Genomic DNA, 20,821 nt, shown 5'->3' with positions numbered 1-20,821 from the left:
ACTTCTGCAGAGACAGCTCTTTCTATACCTAACATAATGGAAAACTGCCCTTAGAATAGTCTGCGTCTGTTTTATTTGTGCTGGAATTTGGGTCTAGACACGTGGAGTTATGTCTCAGTGACATAAAGCCTTACTGTAGAGAGTTGTGGGCCAGGTAGTAAATGGGGAGACTGGGCATCTATGTTTTCTCTTCAGGCTGCAGACCTTTCTGACAGGTCTGCTGTTGGCAGCAGCACCTAGTTGGTCTCAGGGTGAGTTGAGGAACAGTATAGGCACCTGGCAGTGCCAGTGCTAAGCAGCAGTGACAGCCAGCCTCATGTCGGGGGTGTTTTGCTCTGTTGTGCTGCCTGGTGTAATGGTGTAGTGGGGAGTGTATTTACGACAGGAGAAATGCTTTCAGACACCCAGTGATCTGAGGCTGTGAAATGTTCAGAGGCTGTAGCAGCAGGTAGTTCTCCAGGGACACAGCTGGGTGCCTTGCAGGTGGCTTTACAACAGCCTTGTGCATGATATGTAATAGCTGAGCCTTTTCTGCTCATGCTGAGTAGTGTATTAGTTGTGGGGTAGAATTCCCCGAGGGCTTGAATTGCTTTACTGGTCCCAAGGAATTTTCTGTTTTGATGGGCATTTTTGGAATGAAAACATATTCTTGACAGATCTTTAATAAATTGATATAGTTAGAATTGATTATGTTCTTCCTTTTGGGAAGTGTGTTTTCCTCAGAAATACGGAAAAAGAATTCACACTCCTTGATTGCTTTCTTTTATTATCAGAAGGTGCATTTGATAGTTATGGTACTATCAAAACACTGTATTTACAGTGTAAGGTGTATATAATAGCCTAGGGGAACAGAAGGCTTTCCTACTCGAAAAGTAGAAGGCAACCCTTAGAAGTAGCCTTTCCAGCACCAGTAGTGTGTTAGAGCTTTGCCTCTCTTGCTGTGAATTACACCTCGTTAGTGGTTTGGGATTTCTATTTGCTTTTTGTCTATAAGCTCATAAATGCAAAGGGAAAACTGAGACGTAGTAAGAGTGTGATCCTCCTCCCATTGTTCTCAGTGATGAAAACCTTTTAAAACTTCCAAGCACCGAAGCCACCTGAAAGGATCATAACTAGAAAAGAATCAGAGTGGTCTTGGTGTATCTCCTGGAGTGATGCTAGCTAGGCTACTATGTTCATCCTTCATTTGCACAGTCATGTAACAGGACAGGCACTTAATGAGACGCCTTTTATCTCTGATGTCTAATGATGATAGTGATGCCTGTTTTGGATGTGTTTGTTTACCTTTGTGCTTTGGAGTTGTGTATTTTTCATATTCACTGTTACTCACATGGCTTTTGGTGTTATGGGCTCTCTTAACATCTCATTAATTTTCCATCTGATGTAGAACTCATTTCTCCCATGAAGTTACCTTACAAAAGTTCTACATCTTCCAAATCCCAGTGATTCAGACTTCCCTTATGGGTTTTTTGTTATTTAACCAAAACTGGGTTTAACTCTGTCTTGATCTTTAGTTGTTTTTCTAGCCTTGGTGAACCTAATCCAGTTTGGGACTAAGGCTAGTATTCAGAAAACCGTTGATGAATATAATAATTTTAGATACTTAATGCAAGAGACTTAAGGCAAGAGGATAATTTTGATGAAAAGTGTCTCGAATCTTCTAAAATAACTCAGCTTCATGTGATTCTGTAATACAGAAGGGCTGTCTTGAAGCCTGGGTTTGTTTTGACCGCAGTAGATTGTTCTTTCCATATAATCCAGGAATGGTTCTTACTTCATGTATTTAGATGTAAAAATCAGATTGTTAATCACTGAAGTAGCTGTAATTGCCTGTGAACTTCTTTCAGTGAGGTCTCTCTTCTGAATTAGGTATGAAAATATGGAAAGGATGCTTAAAAGACAAATAACATCCTTCATTTTGCTCCTGCACTTTTACTGGTATCCTCAGAGTAGGTGGATTGCTTGTTAATGAAAGCAGCTTTGGGTAATTCAGTGACCTGGTCTTGGCATTGTTGAAGGCAGTGATATTTTGCCGTTAATGTTAATGGAAGCAGAGTTGAAACTCTGATTTGAGATCTCAAAAGTAGTTAAATTTTATACTGTTATGGGCTGGGTATTTTACTGTCATTTGACTGGCTCCTTCAATTTGTTGCACTTTTGCGTCTAAGTGGTGGTGGTTGTTTGAATCGGTGAATGCATGCCTTATATTTGGATCTTGTTTATTCAGTGAGTAAATGTTTTCCCTGTGGAAGTGAAGCCCTTGCCAAAGGTCATCTGTTAGTTACAGTTACAGATCTTAGTAGGTAGTAAAACAGTCCCATGAGAAATTCTTCCCCCTTTTTCTCCTAGCATCGTGTACAGTCCATTTACACTGCTCAGAAAAATACAACAGTCTCTTCAGTAACTTACTTAAAACATTGTGTGTTTTCACTGTGCATTCACCAATTTTATGTGCAAGGGAACAGCTATTACAGAACTGTGTAAGAAACTATTTCTTCCCTTATTCATTGTAGGAAGTTGGCATGGAAAAAATACTCATTATAAAATATCCTGAGGAAGGCTGGCTGCATTTGAGTTGTCCCTTATGCATGGAAATTTTATGTAGTGTGCTTTCGTATAGCGCTGTAAAAAAGTAAATTAAAATGAAGATTCTGTAGTTTTGGTGCTAAGAGTTGATCTTTCTTGTTGCATGGAATAGTTAATTAATCCAGTGGCCTAACCCTCGTGTACATGGACTGTGTCTAAAATTGAAGCACACGTTTAAGACACTGTTTTGATGTGTAGCATCTGCAGATGACACAGTAAAGAAGTGGAGATGGAAGATATCGTAGGGATTATTTTACCCCTCACCTTTGTAGCTTCTCTGTGGCGTGAGAGAGACCTGGAAATCCATCTTTTAATACCCTCATTTAGGGGAAAAAAAAAAAAAAAGCAGCCAATATGCTTGCTTACTTGTCTTCAGTTTATCGTAAGTTGTCATCAGAGCTGAATTAAAGCACGCGGGTAAAGGTCCAGAAGTACATCTTACTGCTACTGCTCTGATTTTGCCAGATGCATGCCTCAGGTCTGCAAATGAATTGGAAATGTCGAAGTGTCTGACTTGCTGGTGCAGTGGTCTAACTAGCTGAATACCTCAGTGGCAGATAGTTGGTCAGATATTAATGTCTTGCCGATGGGAAGTATCAGAACCCACAAGAACTGGATACTAATCTGTGTGGGTATGTGTGTGGTCTGTGTCTTCTAGTAAGGCTGTTGATGAAAGAAATCACGTCTGTCAATGTTGAAATGTTAATATTTGTATTGTTATATTGCAGGAAAAAATCTGCTTTTCTGTTGTGAATTTTAGCTGTATATCTGATACTTTTTGAGTGATCTCACTTAGTCCTCTCTGACTTTTTTAGGTTGAGTTTGTGTACAGGCTGATAGGATTGTCAGAAGGAGTTTATACTGCTGCTTGTATTTTTTCTTTAGTTTTCAAGAGAACGTTTAAATGGAATGGTAGTTAAATGATCTTGGGAGTCTGGCTTTTCACACAGATTATTAAATGGCAGTCGGTCATTGTTTCCTTTTTTTTTTTTTCCTTCTTTTTTTTCCCCTTCATAGAAATAGCAAATTATAGCTGTAAAATAGAGGGGCTTAGGAAAAGTGCCCATGACTCTTAAAAAAACTTTCAAATCACCAGCTTTTATATTAAAACACTAACATTTTCTTAAAATAATCTTTCCTCTATTCTTACCTCAGAAGATAAGATTTTTAGCTTTTTACAGCATACCTTGCTTCAGTTTTGACCATTATGCATGTTCTGTGTAATGTCTGTTATTCATTGCCATGTTAGAGTGGTTTTTATTGGGCCAGATTCCTTACTATATTACTGACTGAAAAGAGAAGACAAAAGCATAACTATAGCAAAATGGATTCTTCTGATGACTTGTTACTCAGCTATATCTTTCCAGTGAAAATCTGGAACAGTCACTTCGAAAAAAAGATTTTTTTTTTTTTTTTAATAGAGAACTTACCCCTTCCTATGCAATCCATTTTTGAACAGTGCTTTCTGATCCCCAAGACGTTTCTGCTGGATGATGTGAAGCAATGTTGCTCTTACGGACTGTAGCCTTACACTTTTTACTCCTAGCATCTATGTGCACAGGCAGTGAAGAAATGAGCAGTGTGGGAAGGCCTTTGCCTTGGTTCTGTTCTATTTGTCTACAGCTAACACCCAGGGTTGCAAAATCGGTGTTCATCCTTCACAGTTCGACATGCAGGTCCTAGCTTCCCTATCATATAGACATTACTACAAGTCCTTCATCTGTCCAGCCCATAAGGATTTATTGGCTTTTTGTTGTTGTTACTGCTGTGTAGTTGGCAGTGGAAAATACCTGCCGTACCTATAAATCTTACTGAATTAAAATTAGTTGATTTGCACAGGTGTAATATACTCTGGTGTCAAAGCACTATCTTGTCAATGGAGTGTAGATTCTTTCTCTTTTTCCTTTTTTCCCTGTTACAATATTTCTGAAAGTTGACAGACACTCTGTCAAAAGGTTCCAAGGCAAAAAGGTATAATTTGTTTGGAACGTAATGAATAATTATGCAGACAAAAATTGTACAACCACACTGGCGGATTTGCTCAGGAGAAGAGATGAGCTTGTTTTGCGGGCTCCGCTGTGTGTGCATGGCAGTGTGCTGCTTTTTGAAAAGGCTTGTTCTGGTAAAAATTGGGTAACCATTATAGGTATTTAGGACATCAATACATTAGCTTCAAAGAGTACATCTCAGGCTATCAGCAGACCTCCTGGTCACTTATTAATCTGCAGAAAGTGGTTTATTGATGCTCAAGGGGAAGCACGTTATGAGGTAGCTTTCTTCAAATGCTGGGTGGAAGGCTGATCAGTGCAGTGCAGCCAATACATGAATGTATCAGTGGAAAATTATAAACAAAACAAAACCAGAAGAGTGATCACAGAAGTTTATGACTGAGGAACTTTTATTTTCTGGTTCCTTTTGAAAGAGTCTTTTGAAGGTTTGTCATAGAAGCCTGACTCTGGCTTGCCTTACTCATACAGTCCCACTCAAGTCAATTGGCCTTCTTGGGTGTGTGGAGAGAGCAAAGGCTTTTATTGATAGATGGCCGCAATGTCTGCAAATGATCATTTCTGTATCCTAGGTCTGTCCACCTGGTCCCAGCATTCCAGATCTCGACATCGGAGGACTTCATGTTCCAGACATGAAGATCGAAAACCTTCTGAGGTATTTCTGGAATTTGATTTGCATTTTCTTACATCAATCAAATAGAAAGCTGTATACATGTTCTGGTAATGGATCCATTCCTTCTGATTTATATTTGCTTTTCTTTTTGCTACATTTTAGCTAGCACCTGCCCCCTCCCCCCTCCTTTTTTTTATTTGCCAGGAGATTAGGGAGTTCAGCTGTTGGCACAGCCGCTGCCAGCACCCATTTCAATCTGTGAATTTTGTTATAGTCTGACACCCATTCAGCATAGCTGTGGAGTCTTTCTTCTAGTATTCTAGGCATCAGGGTTTATTTGTAGCTTGATTTATGAACAGTGAAAATATACATTAGGTGCATTTATTTCATAGCTGGTATTGGCCTTGGTTATGTGATCTTTGTTAAAGTGCTTGTCAAACTAGAAATGTGCTTCCTGACAGTTCTGTCTTGCGTAGTGCTTTAAAGAAAACCTATCAAGGGAGATATAAATCTTTGAACTTTCCAGGGTGGATCAACTGTTAGTAACACATAAATGTGATCCAGTTCTTTGGAATTATTCTTGCTGAATCTTCCTATCTTCAGGCAAATACTACACTGCGGACTTTGTCGAGGCTGCAAAGAAAGCATTAGCTTTGGGAGATTTAATTTCTTCATTTCACTTATTTGCCCAATACGTGTATTTCTGATGCATTAGTGAGTGATTGATGGATTGATGTTGAGAAAAAAACAGGTTTTATTAATCTCCCCAATGACAGTGTTCCTAAGTTCCAGAGAAAAGGTTTCACAAGGAGAATCTCATTGATTGTTCAGTGTGAACTACAGCTAGTACTGGTGTTTTCCAGTCTTCTTTTTTGATTGTTGGCTGTTAAAGACTTTTTTATTTTTTTTTTCTTCCTGTAATAATTGTGGAGACCCTTGGTGAATTTATTGTTGCTGGTGATAGGCTTGCTTTCCTTAGTCATCTTTTGTACATCCCTTAGAAGTAGCCCCTTAGACACAGTTTTGAGAACTACTACCTCAGGAAGGAATCCCAGATAACTATGAATCTTGCTGTTGTTTTTTGTGTGCTTCTGTTTTTTCCTCTCTCTCTCCTTGAATTTGTTGTCAGAATCTTTGCAATTTCGTGCTGTTCTCTGCTGTTTTCTTAGCCTGGATGGACTTCTCATGTACTTCCCTTTAGCTCTGTTCCACAGTCTCCCTCCCTCCGTTTGCATTGTCTCTGCTCGCCCCAGCACACTATTCTGATGATGAGTGTGCTGGCAGAAAAGTGACACTTGCTAAACTCCCCGGGTGAAATCCTGGTCTCATTGAAGTTGGTGGCAAAATTCCCATTGACTTCAGCGTGGCCGGGGTTTCACCCTTTAGCTTTGAAGTGTTCAGTGCTTCTGAGAGCCAGCAATTCTGTAAGCTCTGCTTTGCTCCGGGCAGTCAGCTTGCATCAGAAATTAGAGCAGAAAGAATGGTGTCACAGGGCCACTGGCCTGGGAAGGAGATTCGTGGCTGTCAGGTGCTCCATTAGCTTTCCTTTTGAGAGAGTTTTGTGACAAATTTATCTGAGAGCCTGAGTTACTTTGGCTCTCAGATTGAGCAAGGTTTGTGTCCCATTTTATATTTTTAGTCTTCATTTAACATTTGATTGCTTTATTTCAAATCACCTCAAAGTGCAGAATCCTCTGGCCAGCTGTGCTTGCTTATTTTGTGCACCATGTTTACTTTGCGGCTTATTTTTCATTTCTTGATTGGAGTCTCACAGGACTTGGTAATTTGATTGTTTAAAACATTTCATTGGATTTCATTACCTGCATTCATCCTTTTCTTCATATGGTAATATTATTCTTTATTTTTTAATGTTGGCAGTTTTTCTGAACATGTCAAGACAAGTGTTATGAAAAACGTCATGATTTTATGCTATTTTTATGACAAAACCAGAGTGGAAATGGAAACATACTGAGACAGAAGTGGAATAGTATGTGTGTGTTGGGAGGGAGGAGAGGTTTCAAGATGTGCAGTGTGGTAAGGCAAATCATTTCAGAAATATTCTCAGAAGTATAATTAACCATCAGGTTCACTGTTTCCCTAAAATACTTCCCCAAAATCGTAGGGAATCTATTGAGATTTCAGGTGTGTGAACAGTTTATGACAGAAACTGCTCTCCTGGGGAGCCGTGCCTCATTGGCACTCTGTATAGATCTGGTTCTTCCTCAGCCATAGGCAACAGTTGGCTGGAGTTAACGTAAAGCAGCCAGCATGTCGCCATTGGTGTGGGACTGGGTAGGAGACTGGGAGGTTGTGTCACTCTGCCCTGTTAGCAGCCCCACAAGAGTATCTGGGAGCACTGCCCTGGTAACCTGGCTTTTCTTATGTAACTCTGCAACCTGGGGCTGGGTGGATGTTGACTCTGTCTACCGCAAATTGAGAAGTCGGCAGGGGAACTTTTCGTAAGACGTTACTTACCCTTTTCTTGTTCTGGTGGTGCTTATTTTCTGTCACCTGGTTGCCTTTTAATACTTTCCTTTGAACGTGGCATTGAGTAGTTCAAAATTTGTGGTTGTGGTGGTGAGGAGTGCTGAGTGCAAGTTGCTGTAGTCTACAGCAGCCTTGCCTTACAGAGAGAGCAGGGCAGGGAGAGCTGGAATATGTGTAAACAAGTTCAGGTTTGTAGTTCTGATGCCTGTGAAGCGCACCCTTTGCTGTCTGCAGTACTGACAGGCAGTGGCAAACCAGGCCTGAAGCTGTCACAACAGTACTACAGCATGCCCGCTGCAAGAGTGAATCCCTTTTTATTTCATTCCATGGCTTGTTGAAGACAGCATCACTGCTTGTTTATGGCAAACCCAAAGGTTGCCAAACATCCTACTTATTTTAGAGGTGGATGCCTTTGCAAAGGCAAAGTAAAATGACAGCTATGACGCAGAGGTGTCTGTAGCTGACCAAATAAAAAGCACTTGTGCTCAGCATGGAGCTGCCACCAGAATTCCAGTTTGGATCTTTATTTGATCTTTTGGCTTATTATTTTAAATACTTGCACAAAGAGTCATCTCCTTAGAATTTCCTCTTGCGGCTGGTCATGGTAGAGTCACGCCTTGATTTCTACCACAGGGAATTTCTAGAATGTCTTTGGATTAGTCAGAGATCCAATAATTAAAAAAAACCCAAAAAACCCACAACAAAAAAAACCCCAATAAAAAACTTCAGAGCAAAAATGAGTTGTCTTTGTGCAGCTGTTTTAAGACGCAAAGCTCCTGCAGCTTTTATTGCAGCCAAAACAGAGGTAAAAGCTGGTAGCACCTTTTTAGCACCATGTCCCCAGTGCAGGGGGAGTGCCAGGACTTGTAGTGGAGTTAGCTAGGAGTCATTCTATCCCTTTTTGCACCTTCAGCCACTCTTTTCCCTCCGATGAAGCTAAACTTCTGTCCTGCGATGGGCTGGGTTAGTTCACTGTTGATACAGTGACCTTGTTACACACTGTGCTCCATGGTTACCCTGAAGCTGTGAATCATAGAGTGTAAATATCAAATGTCAGTGTCTCTATTTTTCTCTCTTGGTCACTCTCTTTGCAGGTGTTCAGAACGGACCTGATCACTGCCATGAAGTTACATGACTCCTTCCAGCTGAACCCTGATGAATACTATGTGCTGGCAGACCCTTGGAGGCAGGAGTGGGAAAAGGGAGTTCAGGTGCCAGTTAGCCCAGGGACCATCCCAGAACCAGTAGCCAGGTATAGTTTGGAGGAATGTAAACAAATACATATAACGTTTATGCTAGCAGCTTATGTCTACCTTGCCTTGGCTTCTTGAGCTTTATTCCACAGTGTCTAGCTAGAAAGGTCTTGGTTCTCAGAGGTGAAGAGCAACCTGCCTCAGCTTTTTGAATGGCTGGAGAGGTCAAGAGTCAGGCCTGTTCTGCCTGTGTGTTGAAATATGAATGTCAGAGAATCGTTTTTGGCATTACATTGGGATGGGAGTGTGATGACAGAACCTTAAAAATAGCTTCTATTTTTAAGCCCAGACTTGACCTCACTCAGCATCGCTGGGAGGGCCCTTGTCTGATGCTTCTTGTGCTTAGTTCCAAGCCATAGGTTCCTTTGAAGGAACAGTTAGACAAGTCAGATTTAAGGGCTAGAGGAAACACAGCATTTATTTTGGTTTCATGTTATTTTTTTTGGTTGCTTTATTTACTAACATAGGAAATTGTTTCTTGTACAACATTTCAGGTGTTTTGAGAACCATCCAGATGTGCATGTAACTAAGTACATTAATGTGAGATTTTTCAGCTCTTATCCAAGGAACCCTCATTTTCCTTACCTTGTTTATTACACTTAGATATTATTTTCTGTTTCAAATTAAATAGTACAGTTGTAAGGACAGGAGAGTGCTGCAGCCCATCTATTTATTTTATGCCTAGTTGGGATTGGAGTTGGAGGAAGTGAGAAGAACAAGGACTATTGCCATTTAATCATACTAGATCTCTTTGAGTAAGTCCAGGCTGGCCCACAAGGCATTACCAAATGACCCACCAGTGTTGGGGGGGCCCGAACAGCCCCATCTCTAATACACAGCAAAAAAATTCTGGATGATGCTGCACTGCTTGTGTTAGGTCTGCATCTGCCAGCTTTAACCTGGGAGTAGGGGGACTACAGGAATGTTTGTTAGCACGTTCTGTGTTCTGTGCAGCAACTTGCAGACCTCTGCACAGCCCCGCTAGGTCTGTACAATGAGGAACTCACCCATGCATCAGGTAAACCCTTTCCTTCCTTCTGAAGGATTGGACCTGCAGCTCCAAGGAGAACTTGGCATTTTCCTCTCTGTCGTACAGTTTAGAACATGGGAGCATACCGTTTCCCTGCAGAGCTTGTAGCCTGCTCCACACTGACTCACCCAGTCCCTGCCTAAATGCACACACATTGTACATGTGTGCTCACATTGTCTTCTCCTCACTGCTTTCTTTTTCAAGCACCTCCCAAGGCTGCAGGAGGGCCAGGAGACCTGTGGACTTTAGCACAGGGAGTTCTCCACCCCATATCTTTCAGGGAGGTGGTTTGGCGGCTAGATCAGATCCAGCTACTCACTTAGGAGAGTGCTTTTCTCTGCTAATGGCCAACAGACATGTTGTGCAAATTTAGTATATTAAAGGAGATAAGGAAAGAAGGCACCCACAGTTATAGGTATCACCACAGGAGGTGCCACTCTTGTCTTAGTTGCCGAGCTATCTTGTATGGTCCTACTGGTGAGCACTTGCTGGTCAGAGTGGCTCTCTGATGCCTGGTTACTATCCTGTTTGCTCCCTCACAAAACACTTGGAGAGCCCTGCCGTGGTGGTGCTGGAGCACTGTAACTGTTCTGTGCCCAGCGTTGGGAAGGGAGGGACCTGCTCTGTAAACGGCATTGGCGGTAGTCAAATAGTGGCTGGGTAGAACAGAAGCAAAATGCAGTACAGATAGCTGATGGTAATGAGGTATGTAATAGAGAATAAAAGGGTTTGCCCTTGTAGTGACTGGCCAGGGCAGCAAGAGCAGGTTCAGAGGCGTGGGGAAAGGAGCGAGTCTCTGTGGTGATGCAGTGTAAGCATGCGCTCAGGTGGATAATTCATCTGAATGTGTTTTTTGGTACGTAGTAAGTGTTGCCTTTTTTTCCCTTCTTTCTATGACAGAAATAAAGAGATGAAGGTGGTTTGTTCTGAAGCCAAACTACCTGTGCTTACTTCTTCTGTGCCACTACGGTGGTATTTAGACAGCATGTGCAGGGTGCTGCCCAGAGGTTATGATTTCCGCAGGGAGAGGTACTAGGGAAGGGATTTCTGGTACAGAAGATTCCTCAGATTGTTGCCTGAAATACGATAGATGAGGGGAAGGTTTAGGGCTCTGCGGGAGACTGAAATAGGTAGAGGATTTACTGAGCTCAATGTGTGCAGCTACAGCAGCAGTAGATCAGGGTCTTCTGATAGGAGGAGGAGTTAACGCCATGGACTTCTGATGGGGGCAATAAGGGTGGAGGATGTTCTGCTTGTTGTGGAGCTTAGGCTGTTCCTAGCACGTGTCTACACGGAGGGGTGCTATCTCTTCCCTTGTAGCACTCGAGCATCAAAAAATCATCAGCACTGGTGCTGCAGGAGGCAGTCATTTGGCAGTGTGGCCTGTCGTTCCTGGAAGTACCAGTTTTACATCGTGAAGTGCGTTTCATCCAAACTTTTTGGATGAATTTCAGTGTGTGCAGTTAACTAAGAGAAGGTACGGTGTCCCCTACTGAGAGAACTGTGCTGCAGGTGGACTGACAGAGCTATCTTGCTGTTTGAAGGAAAGTCACCAGCTTGGTGGGAGAATGACTGCTGTCCTCTTGTGAATTGGGTGGTTTGCCCCCTGCTGCTGCCTTTGCAGAGTTGCGGCATTGCAGGAATCTGACCTAGAACAAGTTACGTGCTGTAGATACTTTACCATTTCCTGAACCAATGCCTGTGGTTGAACAAAATTTCAGTTGGCTTGCAGCTCAAATACGCTTTCATGCTTGGTTGTTGGCCAACTGAAGCTTCCAAAACCCGAGAGAAGGTAGTTTCAGCAGCAGCTGATTGATATTTGTGCTTGGCCCAGCATGACATTAGTGATTGTGAAAAAGGAAATGCAGACCCAGGATGTCAGAGCTTGGATCTGCTTGGGTAAGTGAAGGTGAAGATAGTGCAAATTACTGATTTTTTTGTGGAAAGGTCTTCTGAATTTCACAAGGATGGCAGTTCCGTAGCTACACACACAAAAAATCAGAAGAAACATACTGTAAGAAAGAAAACTTCAAATTTATTAGAAAGTACTACTTTTTTCCTTGTATTATAGTCAGATGGATTTAAAAAAAAGTGTTAGAACAGAATTTCACATCTGTGCATATGGAAGCCATCAGTACAGTGTTCCTACTCTAGCTTTAAACAAGTGTGAATTTCAAGTAAGAGTAAGCACAGCTCCATTCTCTATTCTTTCAATTTTATTTAAAATTCTGGTAATGAATTTGGTTTCTAGACGACTCCAATTAATTTCTTATAGTACTGCCAATCCATTATGAAAGTGCACTGTACTGTTTCCTCTTCCTGTCTCAGTGGTGCAAGATGGTTGCTCAGATGGTTAAACAATTGCTGATGATTGTTAGTTGCTTAGAATGAGGCATTCTGAATTCTCTAAATTCTCTAGAAACAAGACTCAGCAACCCAGCATGCCTGACGTCTGCTTGTCTGTCTGTTTTAGGATTGTGTCTGAGACGAAAGCTGTCACATTTACACGTCCCAGGAAGTATATTGTTTCATCGGGTTCAGAGCCTCCGGAGCTGGGCTATGTTGACATTCGAACCTTAGCAGACAGTGTGTGTCGCTACGATCTCAATGATGTGGATGTAGCCTGGTTGCAACTTGCCAACGAAGAATTCAAAGAAATGGGTGAGCTTGTGTTTTTGTTGTTTTTTGTTGGTTTTTTTTTGGTAAAGCTGGTAATCTTAAGAATAATTTTTGGGAGGGCAGCAGTGGGAAGAGATGATAGAGGTAGGAAGAGGCAGAAATCGTATGAGCTGGGGTAGCCGTGGCAAATCAGACCTGATGTGATTAAGCCGTAAGACACATGCGTTCCGAACTGCTGGGCTGCATCTGCTTAGACCAGGTCAGAATCTGGCCACATGGCTTTTTTTTCTTGGCTGCTTTCCATTTCACAAGGGAATTCTCACAGAGAATTTTGCTATCAAAGTCCTTGAAGAGAACATCAAATAGACCATTCAGGTAGTTTTTCCAGTTTTCCTTTTATTTATATATTTATTTTTCTCCACATAACATATCCGCACCGTCTTTTTAGCCAGTGTTGTTCAGTGCGAAGAAGGTAGACAAGTAGTCTTGGGAGGTGTAGAGAACCTACGCCAGCTGAACTGTGCGGGGAATGAGGCAGTGAGGAATTCCTGCAGGGATTTATTGGAGGAACCTCGCAAACCTTACTGTGACTGTGTGCTCCAGTTCCAAAGCAGGAGGAGGAGCTGTAACAAGGGGAGCAACCGTTCCCTTTTCTATAGCATGGCTTGTGTGTGGGAAGGGGCAGGGGAGCAGGACAGCAGGGCAAGAATAGGAACATTTCTTTGGTAAGGTGTGTGCTTCAGGAGAGGATTTCACCGGGAGAGGATATACGTCGGCACAGAACTTTTACCACATTGTTTAGTTAAGGGAAAAGATGCTGTGCGAGATGGAAGAGGTTTGGACATGTTGGTGACCACTCTTGATTTTTGTTTCAGCATTGTGGCAGTTCCCTGCTTTGGGTTACAGTTTAGTCATAGGGGTTTTACCTGGCTGTAGCCCATATGTGGCATGGCTGAAGACCTGATAAACCACAAACTGACCATTGATAACTCTTTAAAAGCTTCTCCTTTTAAAGCCACATATGGAAGAAACAGATGACCCAGCCTTGATCTGGTCTCTTACCCAAGCCTTTTTTCCATATCTCAAGTCAGGCCTGCTCAGGTTTAGTGTGATGATTTCAAAACAACTCATGATTCAAGAGTTTAGGTTACCTTTCCAGTTATCATCAGTAAAACAGCAGCAGCAAGTCCCTTTAGCTTTCTTCAAAGAAAAATTTAAACATACCTTTTATGATTTGTAATTGACATCTGTCTATTCAGTGTAAATAATCCCTTCTGTCTGTCTGTCGCCAAAACCAGAGGAGGGCTACCGCAGCGTTACCCTGGGGTGTGAGTAGCATTAGTGATAAAGAGCGCAAGGAGGGGGCTCTTCATCGTGCGGATTTGTACCTGTGCATGGGGTAGCCATTCTGCTGATCTGCAATGATGTGTTTTGGTTGTAGTTTGACTACAATGATGTAGTTCCCTGTAGTTTGCTCTGAATCTTTATCCATTTAGTTTTGCTGTATGCGGAGGGAAGGAAATGCTCCTGTCAGTACCAGGCAGTATGTTGTGGGTCTTGAAACATCATGTACCTGGGTGCTCTGTCAGACACTGCACTCTACAGATACTATTAATGGGCATTTGAAAAGTGAAATATTTCCTGATCTGCAGTAGTAGCACTTACTTTATGGTGTCCCTGCAGCTATGAGTTCCCTGTGTTTTCTCTGGTACCTGTTGGAGTGCTTCAGGTACTGAAAATGTATATTCTGCCTTAAAAGAATGAATGTAAACATCTGAACTGAAGCTGCAGCCCCTCGATTTGTTTTTAACCGTTATACATGCACAGTCAGTGACATCTCTCTAAGGATTTTAAAGAAAGTGATAGCAATTGTGAAGTTGCAATAGTTGCAAACTGCTGTAACACCCGTCATCGTCCGCTGTGCTGGTGCAATATTTCTGGGCTGCAGGGCAAAATTCACTCTCATCGGCAGGATGTTGGATGCTCCCTCATGCTACCTTCCAGCTGCTCAGTTTGGGTAGTACGGGATGCACTGATCTCTGCCGCCAGGGTTTACCTGTCAGTAAGGGAAGCTGAAGTACTTTCGTAGAGTGTTTGTCTTCTAATCTGGGGGAGCGAGAGATTTTTTTTTTTTTTTCTTCTTCATTTCATGGAATTTGTGGCTCAGTTATTCACAGGCGGAGCCAAAAGGAGGATTTTCTTGTTAAACACGGATCATGAGGTTGCCATCTTCTGTATGTCACAGTAAACGTTAGGTATTGGGAGTTAGACCAAAAGCGTCACTGTAGTGGTTTAAGTATATGGAAATTCTTGTGCTAAACTGACTTTGTAAGAGGAACACGATTGTTGGCAGTAGCATTGCTTTCTTGGTTTCACAGGTGTTTGGCGTGGCGCGATTTTGTGGTAAAGGCCCGTGTAGTACCAACCTGGAAGTATTGCAGCCAGTTCTTTGTCACGGCAAGTGAGAGATGGAAGCTAGAGGGGGAAGCACTGTGCTCTTTTTTGATATTTTTCTTGCTGTTTCTATGATAGATTTTTTTTTCCAGGTCTATAATAGTAATTTAATATAATTAACAAATTTGAATTATAGAATACTGTAATGTAATCAGCCTGTAGCTGTGGTGTTATGAGTAATTTTCTGATGGATGCTGTTTGAAAAGACCAAATCCCAGATTAGATGTTGCATTTATTACAACTTGTGTTTTTCACTTTTTAAAACAAACTGATTTATTGGCGTAGCAGTGTCTGATGGAGACGTTAGTTGGGCTTGCACCCTATTGGGTTGGAACTTGTAAAAAAACAACAGCTGTTGTTAGAAACTGCAAGTTTGCTACAAGTGTCATAGCAGACTTTGTCACTGATTTCCCCCCTCTACTCCCATCACTTTTAGTTCAGAACACTCTCAAATCTTTCAGCAAAGAGTGAACACTTGGGTTGCAAAATTGAAGCAAAAGCCATAAACAGTGCTGTCCCGGAAGGAAAAATCAGAACAAGACCAGGAAGCCAAAAGTAGTTTATGAAACTTTTTCTCAGGATTTTAAAAGATTGGTTTGGATACTCTGTTTCTGTTGGTTTAAAACAGTTGTGAGACTTCTTTTGACCTTTTTTTTTTTTTTTTTTACTACTGTTTCCCTAGTTTATGCTGGAATAGGCAGGATTGTCTAGGAATGACACATGTATGTGCAGAGGTCGGCTATATCTACTCAGCTGTTGAAAAAGAAGCTGGAGTTGTGTGTGGCGGTGGTTATTGCTCTTTCCTTTGACTAAGTAACAACTCCTGTTTCCCAGGGATGCCTGAGCTGGACGAGTACACGATGGAAAGGGTCATAGAGGAGTTTGAACAACGATGCTATGATAACATGAATCATGCTATCGAGACAGAAGAAGGACTTGGGATTGAATATGACGAAGATGTTGTCTGTGATGTCTGTCAGTCTCCAGATGGAGAAGACGGCAACGAAATGGTGTTTTGTGACAAATGCAATATTTGCGTGCACCAGGTATGGCGGCCAGGGCACAGTGGTGACAGAAACTTTTCCAAACTGTTGAAAATAACAGGTTGGATTTTTCCAGTTCTTGCAGAGTTCACCCTTGAGCGGTGGGATGAGTGCAGAAATCATACAATCGAGAAAGAATTGTTACATGCAATTCTAGAAATGTCACACTAAGAAGGTTAAACATGGTATTGTGTATGTGTGTGGGAAGTTATAAGGTGAGGAATGGCCTCCCCAAAACATACACATGCGTATTGTCTTACCTTTTCACTTGGTCACTTCTTTTGCTGTATTCTTTTCACCTCTGTCTGCACGCTTCTGGGGCTAACAGACCTTTGGTATCAGCAGCTTAGGCTCAGCAGGGAGGAGGGGGGAAAAAAGAACTTTCAGGCAATCAGTAGGGACACAGGTAGGATTTATTACAGTCATTTTAATTTAATGGAGAACCTACTGACCTGAGCTGAGCTAATGAAGCACTATTATGTGCCCCCTTTTTGTGGCAGTTAAGAAGTCGTCTTAGCCTGAAAGAACAGATACAATTTTAGCATATCTTGTTTCCGTGGATGCTTCTTTCTGTGGCAGATGCCTTCCTATCAGCTTGTCCTTCCTTCCCAGCTTTAAGAAGTTTGCTTTGTCATTCAGTGTTTGGAAAACTGTGTTGTCTGGTGAGCAAGAATGGTGTTTTCTTGCATGTGTTACTTAAATGCATTTGTACTAATCATAAAGAAATATGCATATGACAGCTGTAAAGTACAAATGGGTATCTTGCAAGATACTCGGAGTAAAGCGGACATTTTTAGACCTGTAGCGGTTCTCTGATCCTTAGTCTCTGATCACATCAAATCTGAAAGTTAAGAGGGTTAAAATTGACAGTAATTTGTACAGAGGTCTCCAGAAAGATACAATCTTCTGAAAAAAGTGATCTTAATTAGTTGCTGTTCTGCACTTTTCCTTCTGGATAAGAAGTAAACCTCAATGCTTTGGAATAACATAGAGTACTGCACAGCAGAGCTCTTGAATTTGTGGTTCTTGCATTTAGAATTAGATACAGTCCAGTTCCTGTTACGCATAGTCTTTGTGATACTGAACTTAATCCTAGCTCACTGCTAGCGGCGTTGTCTGTCGGGAGTGCTCTTTGGGCAAACACATTCTTCCTTTTCCCAGGTGAAGTGGGCAGTGTTTCTTAGCCTAACAGTTGCTTGTGACTTCAGCTCTTTTCACTGAAAGATCTTTTGGTTGGCCAAGTTTCTGAAAGCCTCCCGAGATCCTCTACAAGCTAATGTTTCGGTAGTGTTAGAAATGCCATAAAGAACATTTTGAGAGTTGTGAGAGGCTACATGTAAACAGCTAAAAAGTAACAGAAATGTACATCGTTTCTTTTGTTTTCTTTCCCTCTTCTGTAAATGGGAATACAGGCATGTTACGGGATCCTGAAGGTGCCGGAAGGCAGCTGGCTGTGCAGGACCTGTGCACTTGGTGTGCAGCCCAAGTGTTTGCTGTGTCCCAAGAAGGGTGGTGCCATGAAGCCGACCCGGAGCGGCACCAAGTGGGTCCACGTTAGCTGCGCTCTGTGGATTCCAGAGGTAGGTGCCGATCCACTGAGAGTCCAGGGCTGCTGTGATTCTGGGAGAGAAGGAATCTCTCAAAAACGTTGTTCAACCTCATGTGCGTTGCTATGACAAGTGTTGCGTATACGTGGTACTTCTTAGGAAGACAGTATGAAAGATTTTTCAGTTAGATGTAAAGTCTGGCAGGATGAAGCATCGACTGTAAAGAAAGTAATTACATAACCTTTGTCAACCAAAATTTGGCCTCAAAAATGTAGGCCTTTGCTGCTGGCGAAGCTCATTTAACAAGCACACAAAGTACGGTTTTATTTTGTAAATGGAACATTAAATGTGACTCAGGAAGGTTTGGGTGTGACAGTGAGAATTCCTGCGGGTTCTCATAATCAAATATTCATCCTGAATGATAATTTTAAATTGGTGGGCTTCACTTTGAAAGGGTTCTGTTCATGCAGTGAGGAGCTGACCTTTTTTTTTAAAAGGAATTTAAATTTTTTTTAGTTCCTTATAAACTGAGGAACTTGGAACATGCTAATTTTGCATATGCACACAAGGAATTTGATTTCCTTGAGAAAATTGTTTCCCTTTTCAAGTTAACAGTGTTAATAGTCACTCTGTGTTTTTTAATCTTTTTTCTCTTAGGTGAGCATCGGAAGCCCAGAAAAAATGGAGCCCATTACAAAGGTTTCTCACATTCCCAGCAGTAGATGGGCACTGGTGTGCAGCCTTTGTACTGAAAAGGTTGGAGCTTCTATACAGGTAATTGAATGGCACAAATATCCGCGTGTTCTGTTTTGTCAGTTTTCAGTAGATACACAAAATGTGTATCTGCAGTAAACACTGATTTTGTGTTTGTTACTATGGACTTAATTGCACACAAAGTGCTTTTGTACATTCGCGTCCTCTTAACTTGCCAGTAAAATTTTAATAATCATAGGCAGGTCATCCCATAGGACTTCCTGATTTGTTGATACTCTGATACGTTTATTAGTACACTGAAATAAAACTTAAACGGTGTGGAGTAGAGGAAAAAACCCTGTATTTCTGTGACATGCCACGTATGAAAATGAAGCTTGACTGCTGAAAGCTTCTGTGCTGAAGCCTATCTGTTAGTCCCTATTCAGTGACTTCTAAGACAAGTTGGGTATTTCAATGGGAGTTGTGTATTTCCTGTAACAACCTGAATTTTTAAGGTGCTGAGCATGCCCACTAAAGCTAGTTGTAGCTTTGAATTTCTCATTTTAGGTGCTACTTAACATTGGACTGTTTTGGCTGTAACTGTTTTTTCTGTAACTATTTAATTGTTGGTCCAGCTTTTAAGTTGTTGAGGAGAAATACCTGATCATTTAGTATTAGGCTTTTCTGACTGGTAGGAAAGAAACAGACTGTTTGACTGGTCTGCCCCAAGATTCAAGCAAGCCACAATCTGAGGAAATGAGCCCCATTCCCTCCACTGGTTGTGGGTAGATTATGGAGCTCTTGGTGTGTCTAAAGGAGGAAAAAAAAAAACCCCTTCTGGGTGCGAGTTTCCCAGTTCACACTGCTGTAGCAGCAGTGCCACGTTATCATTCTGACTTCTGATACTTGAGCTCTAGGATGATGGCTGCCCAAAACAAACAGCAAGATGGGGAAGAATCAAAACAAATGTCTAGTCTTCATAGTTCCAAAAAGAATGATTTCCGAATGCAATAAATAATTAAACTATACAGCCAGCCCTTTAAAGCCATTTGTTTCATACCAACAACTCACATTCTTGGGCCAATGCCAATCTGTCTCATTGCATACTTCTGAAATTCTCTCTGCAGTTTCAGTTGGGTTTGGATTCAGCCTTTCTCACTGTAGCCTGTGCATTGTTGCTGTTAAAGAACTGGCTTGAGCTGAACCAGAGCATTTCAGACTGGGCAGTGTCGTTTCTTCTTCTTTCTTTCTGCATCACTTGCAGATGCTTTACAGTGGAAAATAACTCAGAAATGTTAAGTAATCATTGTAAGAACAATTTTAAAATCTAGAGAGATTGAGAAAACACATTACCAAGCCCTAAGTTTTTGAAAGAGGAGATACTTGGTTTCCTGAGACACAGGACCAAACTTTGATCTACCTTACTTGAGAACAAATGACGAGAGAGAGTAAGGACAGGTGACACACTCGGGGCAGTGTTGTGATTGTGTAGAAAAAAAGACAGTAATATGTAGCTTGGTATTGTGGTAAAGCTCTTCACCTTCAAAGCGCTTTGAGGACTTCAGCAAAATGATCCTCAGAAAACTCCCTGAGGAAGGGACAGGAAGAGATCACTGTCTCGTAAGGAGTCTAAAGAAGTAGAGCTCTTTCTCTTTTGTGGCTAGCCTAATATTACAGGACCCATGATGGTAAGACCAGCATTAGGACACACAAATTGCTGAAGGCCTACACTTTTTTGAAATCAGGTTTTATCCATTTCCTTTTTTCCTCTGGTCTTGAGTCATTTGATGAGGGTGACAGAAAAAGTTGTAAACCGGCAGTGCAGCAGTATGTCCAGTGAAACCTATCAGTCTGTTTCCTTTTAAAGACTGCATGAAATAGTAAATGTTAAGTAGAGAAAACAAATCTGTTCACAGCATATAAATTTGCAATCATTAATGCCTCCTTGCAGAGCTGTCCCCTTCCTCTTGGCTGCTTTACATAGCTGAAACTGTTTTGTCCGTTCTTCAGACCTCAGACCTTGTAACTTGTAGTTGAGGTTGAACGCTTGAGTATTTATGTACGTTAGTGTGCAGGGGAGAGGGGGCTGTCCTTCTGTATTTCTTCGTATACCACCACTCCCCTTCTAGTGATGACACAGGATGACATGCGGGCATGATGGCTGCCACTTCAGACAGTTCTATGTTTGAAATTGGGGAGAGACAAAAAGGTTACAGTTTTGCCTGACATTTTAGAAGAGTTGTGTAAATCTTGGTATCATTAAAGCTAGCTGTGAGAAACGTTTCGATTTGTGTTAGGAAATCTTACACAGCAGAGAAGAACATTAGACAAAGCCACTGCAAGAGAAGGGAAGTAGCATTAACTGGAGGAACTGAGGGAGAGAGAGATCCCCCAGAGATGTTACAAGATGTGCACAACAGTTAGAAAAGCCGGCAGCTGGAAGTATGTCAGGCTGGGCAGAGAGCAGCTGCAGTAAGCTGGGAAAAATGA

General features: G+C 41.7%; 1 protein-coding gene across 1 annotated transcript in view; it reads left to right on the top strand.

Annotated features, from left to right (window-relative positions):
• Nucleotides 1-5,133: 5,133 nt before the first annotated feature.
• JADE1 (jade family PHD finger 1) overlaps nucleotides 5,134-20,821 on the top strand; it is a 21,936-nt gene continuing 6,248 nt past the window's right edge. Inside the window, exons 1-6 of the mRNA XM_010286406.1 lie at nucleotides 5,134-5,247; nucleotides 8,787-8,944; nucleotides 12,449-12,636; nucleotides 15,883-16,094; nucleotides 17,504-17,671; nucleotides 18,296-18,412. Of these exons, the coding sequence (XP_010284708.1) occupies nucleotides 5,134-5,247; nucleotides 8,787-8,944; nucleotides 12,449-12,636; nucleotides 15,883-16,094; nucleotides 17,504-17,671; nucleotides 18,296-18,412 (957 nt within the window). The remainder of the gene's footprint in view (nucleotides 5,248-8,786; nucleotides 8,945-12,448; nucleotides 12,637-15,882; nucleotides 16,095-17,503; nucleotides 17,672-18,295; nucleotides 18,413-20,821) is intronic.

Source organism: Phaethon lepturus, unplaced genomic scaffold (assembly GCF_000687285.1).
Source record: "Phaethon lepturus isolate BGI_N335 unplaced genomic scaffold, ASM68728v1 scaffold17154, whole genome shotgun sequence".
Classification (NCBI taxonomy): domain Eukaryota; kingdom Metazoa; phylum Chordata; class Aves; order Phaethontiformes; family Phaethontidae; genus Phaethon; species Phaethon lepturus.
Note: the sequence above shows the minus strand (reverse complement) of the source record. Positions and strands in the feature narration are given on the sequence as shown.